Source organism: Anomaloglossus baeobatrachus, chromosome 7 (assembly GCF_048569485.1).
Source record: "Anomaloglossus baeobatrachus isolate aAnoBae1 chromosome 7, aAnoBae1.hap1, whole genome shotgun sequence".
Taxonomy (NCBI): domain Eukaryota; kingdom Metazoa; phylum Chordata; class Amphibia; order Anura; family Aromobatidae; genus Anomaloglossus; species Anomaloglossus baeobatrachus.
The window spans coordinates 17,846,642-17,869,279 of record NC_134359.1 but is presented as its reverse complement, the minus strand read 5'-3'; the positions used below and the strand labels follow the sequence as shown (position 1 = coordinate 17,869,279).

At 45.1% G+C, this 22,638-nt stretch overlaps 1 protein-coding gene across 3 annotated transcripts in view; it reads left to right on the top strand.

Annotated features, from left to right (window-relative positions):
* PRKAG3 (protein kinase AMP-activated non-catalytic subunit gamma 3) overlaps positions 1 to 22,638 on the top strand; it is a 42,362-nt gene that overhangs the window by 6,357 nt on the left and 13,367 nt on the right. For all 3 annotated transcript variants that reach the window (XR_012724723.1, XR_012724724.1, XM_075317090.1), the window contains 9 exons: positions 2,624 to 2,733; positions 9,439 to 9,520; positions 12,123 to 12,181; positions 12,751 to 12,796; positions 12,871 to 12,925; positions 13,002 to 13,128; positions 13,778 to 13,943; positions 21,170 to 21,207; positions 21,973 to 22,119. Coding sequence is in view for 1 of the 3 variants with exons in the window: in XM_075317090.1 (XP_075173205.1) it covers positions 2,624 to 2,733; positions 9,439 to 9,520; positions 12,123 to 12,181; positions 12,751 to 12,796; positions 12,871 to 12,925; positions 13,002 to 13,128; positions 13,778 to 13,943; positions 21,170 to 21,207; positions 21,973 to 22,119 (830 nt within the window). In the remaining 2 variants the exon portion in view is untranslated. The remainder of the gene's footprint in view (positions 1 to 2,623; positions 2,734 to 9,438; positions 9,521 to 12,122; positions 12,182 to 12,750; positions 12,797 to 12,870; positions 12,926 to 13,001; positions 13,129 to 13,777; positions 13,944 to 21,169; positions 21,208 to 21,972; positions 22,120 to 22,638) is intronic.

The window sequence follows — 22,638 nt, the reverse complement described above, 5'->3', positions numbered from 1 at the left end:
ATTATCGATAACATCCCTGGTTGTCTGGGGCAGTGTATGATTATCGATAACATCTCTGGTGGTCTGGGGCAGTGTATGATTATCAATAACATCCCTGGTGGTCTGGGGCAGTGTATGATTATCGATAACATCCCTGGTGGTCTGGGGCAGTGTATGATTATCGATAACATCCCTGGTGGTCTGGGGCAGTGTATGATTATCGATAATATCCCTGGTGGTCTGGGCAGTGTATGATTATCGATAACATCCCTGGTTGTCTGGGGCAGTGTATGATTATCGATAACATCCCTGGTGGTCTGAGGAAGTGTATGATTATCGATAATATCCCTGGTGGTCTGAGGAAGTGTATGATTATCAATAACATCCCTGGTGGTCTGGGGCAGTGTATGATTATCGATAATATCCCTGGTGGTCTGGGCAGTGTATGATTATCGATAACATCCCTGGTTGTCTGGGCAGTGTATGATTATCGATAACATCCCTGGTTGTCTGGGGAAGTGTATGATTATCGATAATATCCCTGGTGGTCTGGGGCAGTGTATGATTATCGATAATATCCCTGGTGGTCTGGGGCAGTGTATGATTATCGATAACATCCCTGGTGGTCTGGGGCAGTGTATGATTATCAATAACATCCCTGGTGGTCTGGGCAGTGCATGATTATCGATAATATCCCTGGTGGTCTGGGGGCAGTGTATGATTATCGATAATATCCCTGGTGGTCTGGGGGCAGTGTATGATTATCAATAACTTCTCTGGTGGTCTGGGCAGTGTATGATTATCGATAACATCCCTGGTTGTCTGGGGCAGTGTATGATTATCGATAACATCCCTGGTGGTCTGGGGCAGTGTATGATTATCAATAACATCCCTGGTGGTCTGGGGCAGTGTATGATTATCGATAATATCCCTGGTGGTCTGGGCAGTGTATGATTATAGATAACATCCCTGGTTGTCTGGGGCAGTGTATGATTATCGATAATATCCCTGGTGGTCTGGGGCAGTGTATGATTATCGATAATATCCCTGGTGGTCTGGGGCAGTGTATGATTATCAATAACATCCCTGGTTGTCTGGGGCAGTGTATGATTATCGATAATATCCCTGGTGGTCTGGGGCAGTGTATGATTATCGATAACATCCCTGGTGGTCTGGGGCAGTGTATGATTATCGATAACATCCCTGGTGGTCTGGGGCAGTGTATGATTATCAATAACATCCCTGGTGGTCTGGGGCAGTGTATGATTATCAATAACATCCCTGGTGGTCTGGGGCAGTGTATGATTATCGATAATATCCCTGGTGGTCTGGGCAGTGTATGATTATCGATAACATCCCTGGTTGTCTGGGGCAGTGTATGATTATCGATAACATCCCTGGTGGTCTGAGGAAGTGTATGATTATCGATAATATCCCTGGTGGTCTGGGCAGTGTATGATTATCGATAACATCCCTGGTGGTCTGGGGCAGTGTATGATTATCGATAACATCCCTGGTGGTCTGGGGCAGTGTATGATTATCGATAATATCCCTGGTGGTCTGGGCAGTGTATGATTATCGATAACATCCCTGGTGGTCTGGGGCAGTGTATGATTATCGATAATATCCCTGGTGGTCTGGGCAGTGTATGATTATCGATAACATCCCTGGTGGTCTGGGGCAGTGTATGATTATCGATAACATCCCTGGTGGTCTGGGGCAGTGTATGATTATCGATAACATCCCTGGTGGTCTGGGGCAGTGCATGATTATTGATAATATCCCTGGTGGTCTGAGGAAGTGTATGATTATCGATAACATCCCTGGTGGTCTAGGGCAGTGTATCATTATCGATAACATCCCTGGTGGTCTGAGGAAGTGTATGAGTATCGAGAATATCCCTGGTGGTCTGGGGGCAGTGTATGATTATCGATAATATCCCTGGTGGTCTGGGGCAGTGTTATTGTTAATGATAGCATCCCTGTTGGTGTAGAGCAGTGGAATGATTATCAATAGCATCCCTGGTGGTCAGAAGTGGAATGGTTAATGATAACATCCTCCAGCACCGCAGGGGCCGTCCATTATCCCTTCTGCATGGGCGGCTTTATTTGGGCCTCGTTCACACACCCTTGTCATCCCGCTGATATCTCTACTGTCTATGGATGAATTCACATTGCAGGTCGGGATTTTCGGTTGCTGCCCTCTGCATAGGTGATAAGGGCTCTTTACACGCTGCGATATCGCTAACGACACCGGATGTGCGTCACAAACACCGTGACCGCGACGATATATCGTTAGCGATGTCGCAGCGTGTAAAGCACCCTTTAGTGTCAGGTTAATAAATGCATTCTATACTATGAGCTCCTATAATCCACAATCCAATAATCCAGAGTCTGATAATCCGGCGTTCTCCTATTTCTGGCGCTTTTCCATTCTTGAGTTTTCGCTGCGTCTCTGCAGACATCTGATTATACAGAGGATTGTATTTTCTACCTATTCTGGCTTTTATGGGGCGCTGTCACTTTAATAAATGGGGTTTGAATACTTGTATGCGCTCCTGTCTACAGTTGTATAGTCTGAGCGTCCCGTGCAGCACATATGGCGGTAACTTTTATGCGCTGTGATTTATTCTCTTCCCTCGCAGCCGATCTCGGGGTGGACGCCGGGGTTTACATGGAGTTTATGATGAAACGCCGATGCTACGACGCCATCCCCACAAGCTGCAAGCTGGTCGTGTTTGACACGTCTCTACAGGTCGGTATATAAAGGACTGGTATCACTGGGGGTGGCCACTCTTACCTCGCCTGGTTGATAAAGCTACCCGCGAAACGCGCGTTCTTAGGCTTGGTGTGAGTCCCCTCCACCTCTGGGTACTGGTATACATATGACTGTTACTTGATTTGTTATACAGTCAGGGCCAGAAATATTTGGACAGTGACACCAGTTTTGTTATTTTAGCTGTTTACAAAAACATGTTCAGAAATACAATATGAGAGTTTTCACATCCAAATCGGAGTAAGGGTTTAGGAATCATAGCTCTGTAATGCATAGCCTCCTCTTTTTAAAGGGACCAAAAGTAATTGGTCAAGGGACTCTAAGGGCTGCAATTAACTCTGAAGGTGTCTCCCTCATTAACCTGTAATCAATGAAGTAGTTAAAAGGTCTGGGGTTGATTACAGGTGTGTGGTTTTGCATTTGGAAGCTGTTGCTGTGACCAGACAACATGTGGTCTAAGGAACTCTCAATTGAGGTGAAGCAGAACATCCTGAGGCTGAAAAAAAAAGAAAAAATCCATCAGAGAGACAGCAGACATGCTTGGAGTAGCAAAATCAACAGTCGGGTACATTCTGAGAAGAAAGGAATTGACTGGTGAGCTTGGGAACTCAAAAAGGCCTGGGCGTCCACGGATGACAACAGTGGTGGATGATCGCCGCATACTTTCTTTGGTGAAGAAGAACCCGTTCACTTAATGCTTTGCCAGGCTGTAAAGGCCTGGCAAAGCATTAAGAAGGAGGAAACCCAGCGTTTGGTGATGTCCATGGGTTCCAGACTTAAGGCAGTGATTGCCTCCAAAGGATTCGCAACAAAATATTGAAAATAAAAATATTTTGGTTGGGTTTGGTTTATTTGTCCAATTACTTTTGACCTCCTAAAATGTGGAGTGTTTGTAAAGAAATGTGACAATTCCTACAATTTCTATCAGATATTTTTGTTCAAACCTTCAAATTAAACGTTACAATCTGCACTTGAATTCTGTTGTAGAGGTTTCATTTCAAATCCAATGTGGTGGCATGCAGAGCCCAACTCGCCAAAATTGTGTCACTGTCCAAATATTTCTGGACCTAACTGTATATGTGCTGCTAATACTCTTGTCTGATCCACTAGGATATGCACAGCACTTTACATGGGACTGTGTGCAATGTTTATGTAATCCCCCTGTTTCTGTGGTAATAGTAATTGTATTGCACATGACACTTTATTCCCTGTATCCTTTGTGGACATTCCTTGTAGCAATAATGTGATTTAATTAACTATATACTGAATACCTGGATACCCCTTTTTGACCTCTGCTCTCCATATGCAAATTATGAGTGTTATAATATGGTATTTGCCAGCTAATAAAATATTTATTTCTATCCCTTAAACCACAATTCTCCTTTTTTTTGTTGAATTATTGGAACAATGTGTGGCGGTATTATTGGAATGCTGCATGGTACTGTTTGACAGTGTATGACGGTATTACTTGCACTCAGAACAGTTGAATTATGGAGGTACTATGTGGTACAGCACTATGTGGGTACTGTACGGGACTTTTTGGATACTATTGTCCAATTATTTAGTATAACCTGACTTATGCAGTATCATATGGACACAGTATGATACTATGATGTTGGTTTATAGCACTGTTAGTTTGAGGAGTGCGTGACAGTAATACATATACATAATATATCAGTATAATGTACATGTGCTATATAGTAGTATTATTTGCTACTATTATTATTATTATTTATTATTATAGCGCCATTTATTCCATGGCGCTTTACAAGTGAGAGAGGGTATACGTACAACAATCATTAACAGTACATAACAGACTAGTACAAGAGGAGAGAGGACCCTGCCCGCGAGGGCTCACAGTCTACAGGAGGAGAGAGGACCCTGCCCGCGAGGGCTCACAGTCTACAGGGGGAGAGAGGACCCTGCCCGCGAGGGCTCACAGTCTACAGGGGGAGAGAGGACCCTGCCCGCGAGGGCTCACAGTCTACAGGGGGAGAGAGGACCCTGCCCGCGAGGGCTCACAGTCTACAGGGGGAGAGAGGACCCTGCCCGCGAGGGCTTACAGTCTACAGGGGGAGAGAGGACCCTGCCCGCGAGGGCTCACAGTCTACAGGGGGAGAGAGGACCCTGCCCGCGAGGGCTCACAGCCTACAGGAGGAGAGAGGACCCTGCCCGCGAGGGGCTCACAGTCTACAGGGAATGGGTGATGATACAGTAGGTGAGGACAGAGCTGGTTGCGCAGTGGTGTACTGGACTGAGGGCTATTGTAGGTTGTAGGCTTGTTGGAAGAGGTGGGTCTTGAGGTTCCTCTTGAAGCTTTCCACGGTAGGGGAGACTCTAATATGCTGAGGTAGAGCGTTCCAGAGTATGGGGGATGCACGGGAGAAATCTTGTACACGATTGTGGGAAGAGGAAATAAGAGAGGAGCAGAGAAGGAGATCTTGTGAGGATCTAAGGTTGCGTGCAGGTAGGTACCGGGAGACTAGGTCACAGATGTATGGAGGAGACGGGTTGTGGATGGCTTTGTAGGTCATGGTTAATGTTTTGAACTGGAGTCGATGGGTGATGGGAAGCCAGTGAAGGGATTGGCAGAGTGGCGAGGCTGGGGAGTAGCGAGGGGAGAGGTGGATTAAGCGGGACGCAGAGTTTAGGATAGATTGGAGGGGTGCAAGAGTGTTGGAAGGGAGGCCACAGAGCAGGAGGTTGCAGTAGTCGAGGCGGGAGATGATGAGGGCATGCACTAATGTTTTTGCAGATTCTTGGTTAAGGAAAGCACGGATCCGGGAGATATTTTTGAGTTGTAATCGGCATGAGGTGAAGAGGGCTTAGATGTGTGGCTTGAAGGATAGAGCAGAGTCGAGGGTTACTCCAAGGCAACGAGCTTATGAGACTGGGGAGAGTGAGCAACCATCGAGTTTGATGGAAAGGCTTGTTGGAGGAGATGAGTGAGGAGGAGGAAAGACAATGAACTCTGTTTTGTCCATGTTAAGTTTTAGGAATCGTGCAGAGAAGAAGGATGAAATAGCAGAGACATTGTGGGATTCTGGTTAGTAGGGAGGAGATGTCAGGTCCAGAGAGGTAGATCTGTGTCATCAGCGTAGAGATGATATCGAAAGCTGTGGGACTCTATGAGCTGTCCCAGGCCGAAGGTGTAGATGGAGAACAGCAGGGGTCCAAGAACTGAACCTTGGGGGACACCGACTGATAGGGGGCGAGATGAGGAAGTGGTGTGAGAATGGGAGACGCTGAAAGTTCGGTCGGTTAGGTATGAGGATATCCAAGATAGGGCCACGTCTGTGATGCCCAGAGATGAGAGAATCTGTAATAGAAGGGAATGGTCTACTGTGTCGAAGGCAGAGGACAGAGCAGTGTAGAGGGCAGAGGACAGGTCCAGGAGGAGGAGGAGGAGGACAGAGTAGTGTAGAGGGCAGAGGACAGGTCCAGGAGGAGGACAGAGTAGTGTAGAGGGCAGAGGACAGGTCCAGGAGGAGGAGGAGGAGGACAGAGTAGTGTAGAGGGCAGAGGACAGGTCCAGGAGGAGGAGGACAGAGTAGTGTAGAGGGCAGAGGACAGGTCCAGGAGGAGGAGGACAGAGTAGTGTAGAGGGCAGAGGACAGGTCCAGGAGGAGGAGGAGGAGGACAGAGTAGTGTAGAGGGCAGAGGACAGGTCCAGGAGGAGGAGGACAGAATAGTGTAGAAGGCAGAGGACAGGTCCAGGAGGAGGAGGACAGAGTAGTGTCGCTTGGCTTTGGCGGTTAGTAGGCCGTTAGTGACTTTTGTTAGGGCAGTTTCAGTGGAATGATGAGGTCGGAAGCCGGACTGTGGCTGGTCAAAGAGGGAGCAGGAGGAGAGGTGAGGACAATTCAAGATGGACATGCTGTTCCAGTAGTTTTGAGGCATAGGGGAGAAGGGATATGGGGCGATAGTGTGACACAGAGGAAGGGTCAAGGGAGGGCTTTTTGAGGATGGGTGTAATAGAGGCATGTTTAAAGCATGCGGGGAATACACCACTTGTTAGTGATAGGTTGAAGAGATGGGTGAGGGCTGGGATGAGGACTGCGGTGATGTTGGGGATGAGGACTGTGGTGATGTTGGGGATGAGGACTGCGGTGATGTTGGGGAGGAGGACTGCGGTGATGTTGGGGAGGAGGACTGCGGTGATGTTGGGGATGAGGACTGCGGTGATGTTGGGGATGAGGACTGTGGTGATGTTGGGGATGAGGACTGCGGTGATGTTGGGGATGAGGACTGTGGTGATGTTGGGGAGGAGGACTGTGGTGATGTTGGGGATGAGGACTGCGGTGATGTTGGGGATGAGGACTGTGGTGATGTTGGGGATGAGGACTGTGGTGATGTTGGGGATGAGGACTGTGGTGATGTTGGGGAGGAGGACTGCGGTGATGTTGGGGATGAGGACTGCGGTGATGTTGGGGATGAGGACTGTGGTGATGTTGGGGATGAGGACTGTGGTGATGTTGGGGAGGAGGACTGTGGTGATGTTGGGGATGAGGACTGTGGTGATGTTGGGGATGAGGACTGTGGTGATGTTGGGGATGAGGACTGTGGTGATGTTGGGGAGGAGGACTGTGGTGATGTTGGGGATGAGGACTGTGGTGATGTTGGGGATGAGGACTGTGGTGATGTTGGGGATGAGGACTGCGGTGATGTTGGGGAGGAGGACTGCGGTGATGTTGGGGATGAGGACTGCGGTGATGTTGGGGATGAGGACTGCGGTGATGTTGGGGATGAGGACTGCGGTGATGTTGGGGATGAGGACTGTGGTGATGTTGGGGATGAGGACTGTGGTGATGTTGGGGAGGAGGACTGTGGTGATGTTGGGGATGAGGACTGTGGTGATGTTGGGGATGAGGACTGTGGTGATGTTGGGGATGAGGACTGTGGTGATGTTGGGGATGAGGACTGTGGTGATGTTGGGGATGAGGACTGTGGTGATGTTGGGGATGAGGACTGTGGTGATGTTGGGGATGAGGACTGTGGTGATGTTGGGGATGAGGACTGTGGTGATGTTGGGGATGAGGACTGCGGTGATGTTGGGGAGGAGGACTGCGGTGATGTTGGGGATGAGGACTGCGGTGATGTTGGGGATGAGGACTGCGGTGATGTTGGGGATGAGGACTGCGGTGATGTTGGGGATGAGGACTGTGGTGATGTTGGGGATGAGGACTGTGGTGATGTTGGGGAGGAGGACTGTGGTGATGTTGGGGATGAGGACTGTGGTGATGTTGGGGATGAGGACTGTGGTGATGTTGGGGATGAGGACTGCGGTGATGTTGGGGATGAGGACTGTGGTGATGTTGGGGATGAGGACTGTGGTGATGTTGGGGATGAGGACTGTGGTGATGTTGGGGATGAGGACTGCGGTGATGTTGGGGATGAGGACTGCGGTGATGTTGGGGATGAGGTGCGATGGGAGCGGGTCCAGTGCACAGGTGGTTAGATGTGATCTTGAGAGTAGAGTGGAGAGATTGTTTTCTGTCATGGCGGAGAAGCTGGATTTGGAGGAAGAGGGCTGAGTAGCGATGATGAGGGGCTGTGGTGATTGTGGGCCATGACAGTATTATGGAGTACTGCATGGCAATCTGATGTGAGCACTATATGATACCGTTATGGTATATAGATGAGTGTGTGGTAGCATGAAATATACTTAATCAATCAGAATGATATATATGGTGATGTATTGTTGCACTATTTCTCACTGTTATATTGCCGCTATGTGGTGTTATTGTGTAGGTACTGTGTTATTGTATTATATAGTCTTTGTTCTGGGGTATTATTGAAGCACTATATGACAGTACTATTTATACAGTGTGTGCTGCTATAATTCAGACACTGTATGGCAATATTATGTTGGTGCTATATAACACTTTTATGTTGACACTATTAAGCACTACTATGTAGCACTGTATAGTACTTTTTATCTACATACCATAATGCTCTCTATGTAGGCACTGTATAGCATAATTATCAAATGGCTGTATAGCACTATTAGTGTGGTAAAGTATGGAAGTATTACATGGTAGAGGACTATTATGCTGGCACTGTATGGCAATATTATGTGGGCACCATATAATACTACCATTTTATTTGTACATTTCTTTTAGTATTACATATACCTAGTATATCAGAATGATACATGTAAATCTGTATTGTTGTACTACTTGGCACTATATAACAAACAGTGAAATTGTGAAGATAGTGTGTTGCAGTATAATAGCCACTGTATTGTACCACTATTGAGACACCATATGACAGTATTATTATTATTTGGGGCCTGATTTAGACACGGAATGTGACTTTTATGTTGGCATTGATAAGCACTGTTATGTGATCACTGTATGGCTGTTTTTGTGGCACTATATGGTGGTATTACATGGTAGAAAACTTTTGTTTGACCACTTTAACTACATTATTACTGGCTGGAGCCCCCAAATATTTATCCCGGGCCCCCAGAGCCGGATCCAGCCTCAGTGCTGGTGTTTGTGTAAGAGCCGAGCCCATTATAAATCATCCGTCCCCTTGAAAGTTATAACAAAAAAATAAGAAGTTCCTGTTCCCGGCGTCTCCCGGCGTCTCCCGGCAATAAGACGACCTTGATTCGCGCTTTGTTCTCTTCGTATTCAGCTTCTTGATTTCCTTCCATTTCTGTCTCTTTTCCTTCAACAGATTAAAAAAGCCTTTTTGGCCCTTGTGGCGAACGGGGTCCGGGCGGCGCCTCTGTGGGACAGCAAACAGCACAGCTTCGTGGGTAAGAAAAACCCGAAATCTGTCCAGTCCTAGAGACACGTTGTATCTGAAGGAGCAGAAGACGATATTGATACAATGTATATTACAACCATATGTTGGGATCTAGTATCTGTCCACGTGGCCGGTGTGGATATTGGTGGATAATGGGACTGAGTTCTCCTTAATTCCACGTTTGCCTCTTTAAGTCCAGAGATCCTGATCCTAAACATCTTGATCGTCCATCCAACTGACGCTCCTCCTGGATGCGGGGTCTCTCCCATGTTCCCCGCTTTCCATGATCCCCATAAGCTCCGGTCTTCTTTCTTTCGGGATGTTCTGTGACTTTCCGGTTGACTTCTCCCTGTGTCCTCGTACGACTTCTGGCTCTTGCCGAGATTCACTATTGTTCCAGGTCTGCAGCCCCTGAATGATGTTGTCACCCCCTCCACCCAGACAGATTCCTGAGGGGGTCTTTTTTTTTCTCTCTCCTGGACTAGAAAAAAGTGTCATGTACAGTAGAAAACCAGAAGTTTACATTTGCTCTCTATAAAGACACATCTTCAGGTTTTTCCCTCCCTCTCTACAATCCCTGACAGAAGTTCTGTCGCTTATACATGCTATGTAAATAAAAGCTTATAACCTGACTTTAAATTCATCCTTTGGTTTTATAAATTACTCTTTTGAAAGCTGAAACCCTCCCAAATTTGGTTTAGGTTATGAAAATAAAGTTGCTGCAAAGCTGAAATATTGATCATTTAATGAACACAGAAAAGGTCAGATTTTGCCAAGACAAAAGTTTTGTCGCCTTGTCATATAATGCACCCAATTCTAGTTTACATCCTCACCTGTGCTCACTAAATGATCGGTTAATTAGTGGGTGTGTATAAAAGTAAACCCAGCACCCCAGACCTTCAGTTGAACTGCAACTTGACCTCTGACAACATGCCAAAAATCCACCCTGCTGTGACCAAAGCCTTGATTATCAAGGAGCTGAAGACCAGATCCACTGCAGAGGTGGCTGGCACCATTAATGTGTCTCAGCGTCAAGTACAAAGAATTAAAAAAAGATTTGAAGAGACTGGAGATGTTTTTGACAAGCCCAGGTCCAGCAGACCCCACAAGACAACTGCTCAGGAGGAACGTTTGTTGGTTAGAAAATCCAAAGCCAGCCCCTCTTCCACTGCAGCAGAGCTCCAGAAGGCCTGGTCACCTCAAGTCCCTGTGTCAACCAGAACAGTTTGTAGGGTTCTGTCTCGAAAGGGCCTCCATGGTCGAACCAGTGCCCAGAAGCCGGCACTAAACAAAAGGCAATTAAAAAACGTGTGGCATTTGTCAAGTCCCACACCCTGCTAAACAGATGAATGCTGGAAAAGTGGCAGAAGGTGCATTGCTCTGATGAATCGTCAGTTGAATTACACCACAGCCACCGCAAATACTGCAGGAGACCTACTGGAGCCCGTATGGATCCAAAATTCACCCAGAAAACAGTTAAGTTTGGTGGTGGAAAGATCATGGTCTGGGGTTGCATTCAGCATGGGGGTGTGCGAAACATTTGCAAGGTGGAAGGCAATATCAATAGCCTAAAATATCAAGAAGTATTAGCTGCCTCTTACATTCCCAATTATAAAAGGGGTTAAATTCTGCAGCAGGATGGTCTCCATCTCATACATCCATCTCTACAACAAAGGTCCTCCTGGCAAAGAAGATCAAGGTGCTCAAGGACCGGCCAGCCCAGTCACCAGACCTGAACATCATTGAGCAGGAAGAGGAAGCTTGGAAGACAAAACCTAAGAATCTAGATGACCTCTGGGAGGCGTGTACGATGCATTCTCTGCTATTCCTGATGACTTCATCAATAAATTGTATGAATCATTGTTGAACCGCATGGATTCCGTCCTTCAAGCTCATGGAAGTGACACAAAATATTAAATATGGCTCTAATAGCACCACAGCTTCATTCTCCAATGTTACGCAACATATCTTTGTATTAGAAGTTAATTATTTGTTTGAATTTCACATTACTTTCTGTGGGCAACAAAACTTTTGTCTTGCCAAAATCTGACCTTTCTGTGTTCATTAAATGATCAATATTTCAGCTTTGCAGCAACTTTATTTTCATAACTTCAACCAAATTTGGGAGGGTTTCAGCTTTCACAAGAGTAATTTATAAAACCAATGGATGAATTTAAATTCAGGTTATAAGCTTTTATTTACATAACATGGATAAGTGACAGAACCTCTGTCAGGGACTGTATAAAGACACATCTGCAGGTTTTTCCCTCCGCAGATGTGTCTTTATAGAGAGGGAGGGAAAAACCTGCAGATGTGTCTTTATAGAAAGCGGATGAAAACTAAGGGTTTCAACTGTATACGAAAATTCTGAGCAGCTGAGCATGATTGTGCTCGCTCACCAGTAGTTACAACACAAAAGTGGAATAAATGATAACCGGATTGTCCTGCAGCCGCTGTCCGGAGTAACACGTCTCATTATTATAGACAGTTTGTATTATACCGCACTGCTGTCAGCGAGGATCTCTACTGTCGGGGATTACGGATCGGTCTCCGCTTTGGTCAGTTATGCCGGATACTATCACCGTTGTGACGTGTCCTCTTTGGCTTTGCAGGAATGCTGACCATCACCGACTTCATCAACATCCTGCACCGATACTACAAGGCTCCACTGGTACGAGGCCGGTAACTGCATCCTATACTGGGGCATCTATAAGTGGGAGAAAAAGGGAACCCACAGCAAATATCCCCCCACCGATGATTAGGACGTAGTCTGCGCCGTATTGGGGGTGACATATTGGGGTTGTGGTTTAGTCAAGTGTAAAAAAAATGAAAAAGTTAAACTTTTCCAATAGCAAAGAGTGGAAGAACTGCTGAGAAGCACAATTACTGCACGCGTTTCAGTCACTCGACTTTCCCACAGGGATAAAAGTAATAGTTTGGGAATAAGTGTGGCTGACAACCATTACGGCCCCCATTACAGCTCACACCGGGGTGTCAGTCACCCAGCTTTCCCTGAACGGCAGATTTTCTTAGCTTTACAGCAGAACAGATGATAAATACATCATTACGAATCCACGCAGACATAGTTCAGTGACAACCAATATATCCCTCATTTCCGCCCCTGCAGAGGTTGTCAGTCCCACGTCTCGGTTGATGGAGGACGGAGGATATCACCCAGCTTTCCTCTGGATACATTCTGCTCTGGAATACGCTGATTATATCGTTCGTGTCTTTCTGCAGGTGCAGATATACGAGCTGGAGGAGCATAAAATAGAGACGTGGAGAGGTAAAGCATTGTTACCCCCTCGTCGCCCGTATTCTCCGCTGATCGGACCTCTCAGCGATTTTCTTCTCTTCTAGAGGTTTACCTGCAGAGCTCCTTCAAGCCCCTGATCTACATCGCCCCCGGTGACAGGTGAGGGTACAGCACACTGCGGCGCGCGCTGGTGACAGTGACTCCTTACGCACTGGATACATTGTATCTCCCCCAGTCTCTTCCATGCCGTCTACTCTCTCATCAAGAACAAGATTCACCGGTTACCCGTGATGGAGCCCGTGTCGGGGAACATCCTGCACATCCTCACCCACAAACGCCTGCTCAAATTCCTGCATATATTTGTAGGTACCGGCCGTGGGGGGCACAAATCCTTCCTGGTGGGCTGCAGTGTCAGCACATTTAAGTGCATACGAGATTGTCAATATGGGGGTCCCCAAAATGGTTTGTGTCTCCCCGGAAATCTTACTCCAGTCCCTGACTCATTTCTGGTGAAATTTACGCCACTAAATGTTGATGAATTTGTCGGGGGCTTCACCACGCTCCATCCCAGATCTAATCATTTTGGCAGCTTTGACTTGTGCACAATGTTGCAACATTTGAAGATGTTTTACCCCACAAAACTGGTGAAAACCCCTTATAAATCAGGTAACAAGTGTTGGGTCTTTCAGAATAGGCCATGTACTTTTTATCTTCCTAGTATGTGCTCCATGCACTGGCTTTCTGCTCAGCTTTTGGGCAGCGTTGCAGTGTAAAGCATGGGGGAGTGATACATTTTCATTTTTAGATGTAGTTAATCCAAATAATGTAAGAAGGACATGATGTTAAATAAACATTACAGCATTCCTGTAAAAGAATTGTCAGTGTATAACGGCTTCTGACCACGTCACCAGATTAGCCAGACGCAATGGCCACCGCTGTGCCGAGCTGATGATTGGTGGTGGTTGGCTCGGCAGTCGTACATTTTCTATGAATGTGTTCTCCGCCCTATAGGGGGAGACCATCCCCAGACCGCGCTTCCTGCAGAGGACCATCCAGGAGCTGGGGATCGGCACCTTCAGGGATGTGGCCATTATCCACGATACGTCCACCGTGTACAGCGCGCTGGAGATCTTTGTGGAAAGGAGGGTGTCCGCGCTGCCTGTAGTGAACGAGACCGGTGAGTCTGCACTGACGGACAAACACCCGCCAGCTGGGATCGTATTCACCTGCACACATGCCTCGCGCCTCCCGGGGGTGCAACATATCTTTCCAAACTTTTAACACCCAATGGATCCACCTTCCCTCAAACATTATAGTAGTTATATTTTTGTACATAGGGGCAGTATTATAAGGCTATGTGCCCACGCTGCGGATTTACCGCGGATTTTGCCGCGGATTTACTGAAAATCTGCAGCAGCGGCACTTCCAAGCCATTTCAATGGCATTTTGGAAATGCTGTGTCCATGCTGCGGATTTTTCCGCTGCGGATTTGCTGCGGATTTTGATGCGGAAAAATCTGCAGCATGTCAATTGTTTGTTGCGGATTTTGGTGCGGATTTGGGTATAGAATGGGAAAAAAAAAAAAATCCGCGGTAAATCCGCGGCAAATCCGCGGGTGCGGATTTGCCGCGAAAGTCGCGGATTTTCAGGCAGAAAAGTCCGCAGGTACATTCTACCGTGGACACATAGCCTTATAGTTATATTCTTGTACATAGGGGGCAGTATTATAATAGTTATATTTTTGTACATAGGGGCAGTATTATAATAGTTATATTTTTGTACATAGGGGCAGTATTATAGTAGTTATATTCTTGTACATAGGGGCAGTATTATAGTAGTTATATTCTTATACATAGGAGCAGTATTATAGTAGTTATATTCTTGTACAGTTAGGTCCAGAAATCTTTGGACAGTGACACAATTTTGGCGAGTTGGGCTCTGCATGCCACCACATTGGATTTGAAATGAAATCTCTACAACAGAATTCAAGTGCAGATTGTAACGTTTAATTTGAAGGTTTGAACAAAAATATCTGATAGAAATTGTAGGAATTGTCACATTTCTTTACAAACACTCCACATTTTAGGAGGTCAAAAGTAATTGGACAAATAAACCAAACCCAAACAAAATATTTTTATTTTCAATATTTTGTTGCAAATCCTTTGGATGCAATCACTGCCTTAAGTCTGGAACCCATGGACATCACCAAACGCTGGGTTTCCTCCTTCTTAATGCTTTGCCAGACCTTTACAGCCGCAGCCTTCAGGTCTTGCTTGTTTGTGGGTCTTTCCGTCTTAAGTCTGGATTTGAGCAAGTGAAATGCATGCTCAATTGGGTTAAGATCTGGTGATTGACTTGGCCATTGCAGAATGTTCCACTTTTTTGCACTCATGAACTCCTGGGTAGCTTTGGCTGTATGCTTGGGGTCATTGTCCATCTGTACTATGAAGCGCCGTCCGATCAACTTTGCGGCATTTGGCTGAATCTGGGCTGAAAGTATATCCCGGTACACTTCAGAATTCATCCGGCTACTCTTGTCTGCTGTTATGTCATCAATAAACACAAGTGACCCAGTGCCATTGAAAGTCATGCATGCCCATGCCATCACGTTGCCTCCACCATGTTTTACAGAGGATGTGGTGTGCCTTGGATCATGTGCCGTTCCCTTTCTTCTCCAAACTTTTTTCTTCCCATCATTCTGGTACAGGTTGATCTTTGTCTCATCTGTCCATAGAATACTTTTCCAGAACTGAGCTGGCTTCATGAGGTGTTTTTCAGCAAATGTAACTCTGGCCTGTCTATTTTTGGAATTGATGAATGGTTTGCATCTAGATGTGAACCCTTTGTATTTACTTTCATGGAGTCTTCTCTTTACTGGTGACTTAGAGACAGATACACCTACTTCACTGAGAGTGTTCTGGACTTCAGTTGATGTTGTGAACGGGTTCTTTTTCACCAAAGAAAGTATGCGGCGATCATCCACCACTGTTGTCATCCGTGGACGCCCAGGTCTTTTTGAGTTCCCAAGCTCACCAGTCAATTCCTTTTTTCTCAGAATGTACCCGACTGTTGATTTTGCTACTCCAAGCATGTCTGCTATCTCTCTGATGGATTTTTTCTTTTTTTCAGCCTCAGGATGTTCTGCTTCACCTCAATTGAGAGTTCCTTGGACCGCATGTTGTCTGGTCACAGCAACAGCTTCCAAATGCAAAACCACACACCTGTAATCAACCCCAGACCTTTTAACTACTTCATTGATTACAGGGAGGGAGACGCCTTCAGAGTTAATTGCAGCCCTTAGAGTCCCTTGTCCAATTACTTTTGGTCCCTTGAAAAAGAGGAGGCTATGCATTACAGAGCTATGATTCCTAAACCCTTTCTCCGATTTGGATGTGAAAACTCTCATATTGCAGCTGGGAGTGTGCACTTTCAGCCCATATTATATATAGAATTGTATTTCTGAACATGTTTTTGTAAACAGCTAAAATAACAAAACTTGTGTGACTGTCCAAATATTTCTGGACCTAACTGTACATAGGGGGCAGTATTATAGTAGTTATATTCTTGTATATAGGGGCAGTATTATAGTAGTTATATTCTTGTATATAGGGGCAGTATTATAGTAGTTATATTCTTGTATATAGGGGGCAGTATTATAGTAGTTATATTCTTGTATATAGGGGCAGTATTATAGTAGTTATATTCTTGTACATAGGGGGCAGTATTATAGTAGTTATATTCTTGTATATAGGGGGCAGTATTATAGTAGTTATATTCTTGTATATAGGGGGCAGTATTATAGTAGTTATATTCTTGCACATAGGGGGCAGTATTATAGTAGTTATATTCTTGTACATAGGAGCAGTATTATAGTAGTTATATTCTAGTACATAGGGGCAGTATTATAGTAGTTATATTCTTGTACATAGGAGCAGTATTATAGTAGTTATATTCTAGTACATAGGGGGCAGTATTATAGTAGTTATATTCTTGTACATAGGAGCAGTATTATAGTAGTTATATTCTAGTACATAGGGGGCAGTATTATAGTAGTTATATTCTTGTACATAGGAGCAGTATTATAGTAGTTATATTGTTGGACATAGGGAGCAGTATTATAGTAGTTATATTCTTGTACATAGGAGCAGTATTATAGTAGTTATATTCTTGTATATAGGAGCAGTATTATGGTAGTTATATTCTTGTACATAGGGGCAGTATTATAGTAGTTATATTCTTGTACATAGGGGCAGTATTATGGTAGTTATATTCTTGTATATAGGAGCAGTATTATGGTAGTTATATTCTTGTACATAGGGGCAGTATTATAGTAGTTATATTCTTGTATATAGGAGCAGTATTATGGTAGTTATATTCTTGTACATAGGGGCAGTGTTATAGTAGTTATATTCTTGTATATAGGGGCAGTATTATAGTAGTTATATTCTTGTATATAGGAGCAGTATTATGGTAGTTATATTCTTGTACATAGGGGCAGTATTATAGTAGTTATATTCTTGTACATAGGGGCAGTATTATAGTAGTTATATTCTTGTACATAGGGGCAGTATTATAGTAGTTATATTCTAGTACATAGGGGGCAGTATTATAGTAGTTATATTCTTGTACATAGGGGCAGTATTATAGTAGTTATATTCTTGTACATAGGGGCAGTATTATAGTAGTTATATTCTTGTACATAGGGGGCAGTATTATAGTAGTTATATTCTTGTACATAGGGGCAGTATTATAGTAGTTATATTCTTGTACATAGGAGCAGTATTATAGTAGTTATATTCTTGTACATAGGAGCAGTATTATAGTAGTTATATTCTTGTACATAGGGGCAGTATTATAGTAGTTATATTCTTGTACATAGGAGCTGTATTATAGTAGTTATATTCTTGTACATAGGGGCAGTATTATAGTAGTTATATTCTTGTATATAGGGGCAGTATTATAGTAGTTATATTCTTGTACATAGGGGCAGTATTATAGTATTTATATTCTTGTACATAGGAGCAGTATTATAGTAGTTATATTCTTGTACATAGGAGCAGTATTATAGTAGTTATATTCTTGTACATAGGAGCAGTATTATAGTAGCTATATTCTTGTACACACATCTGTATTTAATGGGTTGTCTGAGGAGCTTATGGACCCCAGCGCAAAAGCTCCAATGGGGCCCCTCTTATTGCAAGTTTTTAATGGCATTAGTCTTTTTATATTGGCGTAAAAGGCTTCCTGGGGCCTAGGTGCAATAGTGTAGTTACGCCCCTAGGAGGTGGTATGTACGTCCTGTGCCCATTAGATGATGCTCCCTCTTTGGCGGACGGTGAGGACCGTACAGCACCACAAATCTCAGCTTCTTGTATTCTGCACCCTGCCCCTCTCCATAGGGCACAATGACTTCCCCTTCATTTGTAGCAGATTCTGTTCTTCTCAGTTAGTTCCGAGTCCTTGTATGAGAACCGGATTGCAGGTTTCCTGTCCAGGGTGAGAACGTTTACATGGAAAGTAACAGGAAGCGCAGGAATCTCACAGCTTTATCCGCTAATATCTGCGCCATCAACCGCCAGACACAACCCTTCCTTATAGCATTCATATATGACAGAACGGCTCCTATGGCCACCAGCAGGGGGCAGTCTGAGCCGCTGTCTCTGTACCTGGGGGGGATGCGCGGGGAAATCACCGGTCATGAACAGATCAGGATTTAAGGATTTATGTTTAACAGCGACTTAGAGGAAAATACTTTCCAAGAAGTAAAAAAACTATATATCAAATAATGGGTTCTTCCAACTGAATAGAGAGAGTTATATTCATCACACAGAACGAGCCCCTGCGGCTGATCCTCTGCACAGAACGAGCCCCTGTGGCTGATCCTCTGCACAGAACGAGCCCCTGCGGCTGATCCTCTGCCCAGAACGAGCCCCTGTGGCTGATCCTCTGCACAGAACGAGCCCCTGTGGCTGATCCTCTGCCCAGAACGAGCTCCTGTGGCTGATCCTCTGCCCAGAACGAGCCCCTGTGGCTGATCCTCTGCCCAGAACGAGCCCCTGTGGCTGATCCTCTGCACAGAACAAGCCCCTGTGGTTGATCCTCTGCACAGAACGAGCCCCTGTGGCTGATCCTCTGCACAGAACGAGCCCCTGTGGTTGATCCTCTGCACAGAACGAGCCCCTGTGGCTGATCCTCTGCACAGAACAAGCCCCTGTGGCTGATTCTATGCACAGAACGAGCCCCTGTGGCTGATCCTCTGCACAGAACGAGCCCCTGTGGCTGATCCTCTGCACAGAACGAGCCCCTGTGGCTGATCCTCTGCACAGAACGAGCCCCTGTGGCTGATCCTCTGCACAGAACGAGCCCCTGTGGCTGATCCTCTGCACAGAACGAGCCCCTGTGGCTGATCCTCTGCACAGAACGAGCCCCTGTGGCTGATCCTCTGCCCAGAACGAGCCCCTGTGGCTGATCCTCTGCCCAGAACGAGCCCCTGCGGCTGATCCTCTGCACAGAACGAGCCCCTGTGGCTGATCCTCTGCACAGAACAAGCCCCTGTGGTTGATCCTCTGCACAGAACGAGCCCCTGTGGCTGATCCTCTGCACAGAACGAGCCCCTGTGGCTGATCCTCTGCACAGAACGAGCCCCTGTGGCTGATCCTCTGCCCAGAACGAGCCCCTGCGGCTGATCCTCTGCACAGAACGAGCCCCTGCGGCTGATCCTCTGCACAGAACGAGCCCCTGCGGCTGATCCTCTGCCCAGAACGAGCCCCTGCGGCTGATCCTCTGCACAGAACGAGCCCCTGTGGCTGATCCTCTGCCCAGAACGAGCCCCTGTGGCTGATCCTCTGCCCAGAACGAGCCCCTGTGGCTGATCCTCTGCCCAGAACGAGCCCCTGTGGCTGATCCTCTGCCCAGAACGAGCCCCTGTGGCTGATCCTCTGCCCAGAACGAGCCCCTGTGGCTGATCCTCTGCACAGAACGAGCCCCTGTGGCTGATCCTCTGCACAGAACGAGCCCCTGTGGCTGATCCTCTGCACAGAACGAGCCCCTGTGGCTGATCCTCTGCACAGAATGAGCCCCTGTGGCTGATCCTCTGCCCAGAATCTTCTGAATAAACTTCCCTCAGAACAAACTTAACAGTCCTGTGATCAGTCCAGAAACTTAGTTAAAAGAGGTCAGGACCCCGTCCATCTAATCCTTCTACAGCTGCTATTTCTGAACACATCCCGGCATCTACAGCTAATAATAGCGCAGCAAGTGCACAGAAAAGCAGGCACATAGAGCTGCAATATCAGGAGGCCACAATATCACTCCTGTAAATAAAGGTGTAAGGGCCTGTCAGATATTTCCCTCCTAATGATCAACTTTCCTGAAATTGTTTCTCAACCAGTCTTAGTATCTTAGGAAGTCCAGATATATGTATAATACTGAACCCATCTACAAAAATATAACAACAATAATACTGCCCCTATGTACAAGAATATAACTACTATAATACTGCCCACTATATACAAAAATATAACTACTATAATACTGCCCACTATATACAAAAATATAACTACTATAATACTGCCCCTATGTACAAGAATATAACTACTATAATACTGCCCCTATGTACAAGAATATAACTACTATAATACTGCCCCTATGTACAAGAATATAACTACTATAATACTGCCCACTATGTACAAGAATATAACTACTATAATACTGCTCACTATATACAAAAATATAACTACTATAATACTGCTCCTATGTACAAGAATATAACTACTATAATACTGCTCCTATGTACAAGAATATAACTACTATAATACTGCCCCTATGTATAATAATATAACTACTATAATACTGCTCCTATATACAAGAATATAACTACTATAATACTGCCCCTATGTACAAGAATATAACTACTATAATACTGCCGCTATATACAAGAATATAACTACTATAATACTGCCCCTATGTACAAGAATATAACTACTATAATACTGCCCCTATGTACAAGAATATAACTACTATAATACTGCCCACTATGTACAAGAATATAACTACTATAATACTGCTCACTATATACAAAAATATAACTACTATAATACTGCTCCTATGTACAAGAATATAACTACTATAATACTGCTCCTATGTACAAGAATATAACTACTATAATACTGCCCCTATGTATAATAATATAACTACTATAATACTGCTCCTATATACAAGAATATAACTACTATAATACTGCTCCTATCTACAATAATATAACTACTATAATACTGCCCACTATATACAAGAATATAACTACTATAATACTGCTCCTATGTACAGGAATATAACTACTATAATACTGCCCCTCTGTACTGTGTGGAATAGTCCTATATGACTGTAATTCTTCTCTCGTTACAGGGCAGGTGGTCGGGTTGTATTCTCGCTTCGATGTTATAGTGAGTTCTCTTTATGTTTCGCGCTTTCTTTCATGTTTTGGATTCGGTGTCGTCCCCGTGACGTTGGTCACATTACTGTGTTTGGTTTGAGTGTGATCTATTAGTGATTTTTGTCACTGTCCGACCTGTGTGTGACATGAATCGCAGCGTGCACGATTTTCCTCCATTTATCGGATGATGTCGCTCATTGGGTGCGAGTATAATATCTGTTGCCGCAGAATAGTTTCCGATATTTACGGATACATTGTAATTCTGTAAAGACAAATGAATTGTACATGGACAGAATACGGATGAGAAAAGAGAACACTGCTCACGTCTCTGAAGGATTGTTTACACTCGGGTGAGCCTGTCCTGAGTGTTCCTCGGCTTGTCGCTGTGAAGATCGGGTTCATCTCCCTCCAGACAGACGCTGCTTTTACCTCTGACTAAAGAGCCTAGAAGCCCCCGATATCATCTATATTTAGTGCTGCATTTGTTACTTGGCCTCTAAATAGCACAATAGCTCTGTCCATCCACATCCTCGGAATGTTCCACCTTATTTACACGAATGGACACATTGTATCCAGCGCAGGTTCTCTGGGGTATTTAGTTTGGTAACAGAGGGGGCGCATAGATATCCTCTGAGAGGTTCAGGTGCTGTATGTTACGTTCCTCCAGAGCGCTGCAGACGGTCAGACATTTTGGGTTTTATGTTTTGCGGTCACTTGGTCGCTCGATCCGGAGTTATCAGTACTTTTGTCTTTTTATGTCTTCTTTGTATCGTAGCATTTAGCGGCCCAGAAAGTTTATAATAACCTGGATATAACGGTGGGCGAAGCTCTGCGCCAGCGCTCCCTGTGTCTGGAAGGCGTCCTCATGTGTTATCCCTATGAAAAGCTGGAAGCTGTGATTGACCGAATAGTCCGAGAACAGGTACTGACCCGATAGAAGACTCTGCCATATCCTCAGGAGTAAGAGCCTGTAAGAAAGCACTGGATGCAAGGTGGATAACATGCTAGCACTAGAAGATATTATATACAGGAGATGCCCAGGTTATACCAGCTGTACATATATAATTATATACAGGAGATGCCCAGGTTATACCGGCTGTACATATATAATTATATACAGGAGATGCCCAGGTTATACCGGCTGTACATATATAATTATATACAGGAGATGCCCAGGTTATACCAGCTGTACATATATAATTATATACAGGAGATGCCCAGGTTATACCAGCTGTACATATATAATTATATACAGGAGATGCCCAGGTTATACCGGCTGTACATATATAATTATATACAGGAGATGCCCAGGTTATACCGGCTGTACATATATAATTATATACAGGAGATGCCCAGGTTATACCGGCTGTACATATATAATTATATACAGGAGACGTCCAGGTTATACCGGCTGTACATATATAATTATATACAGGAGATG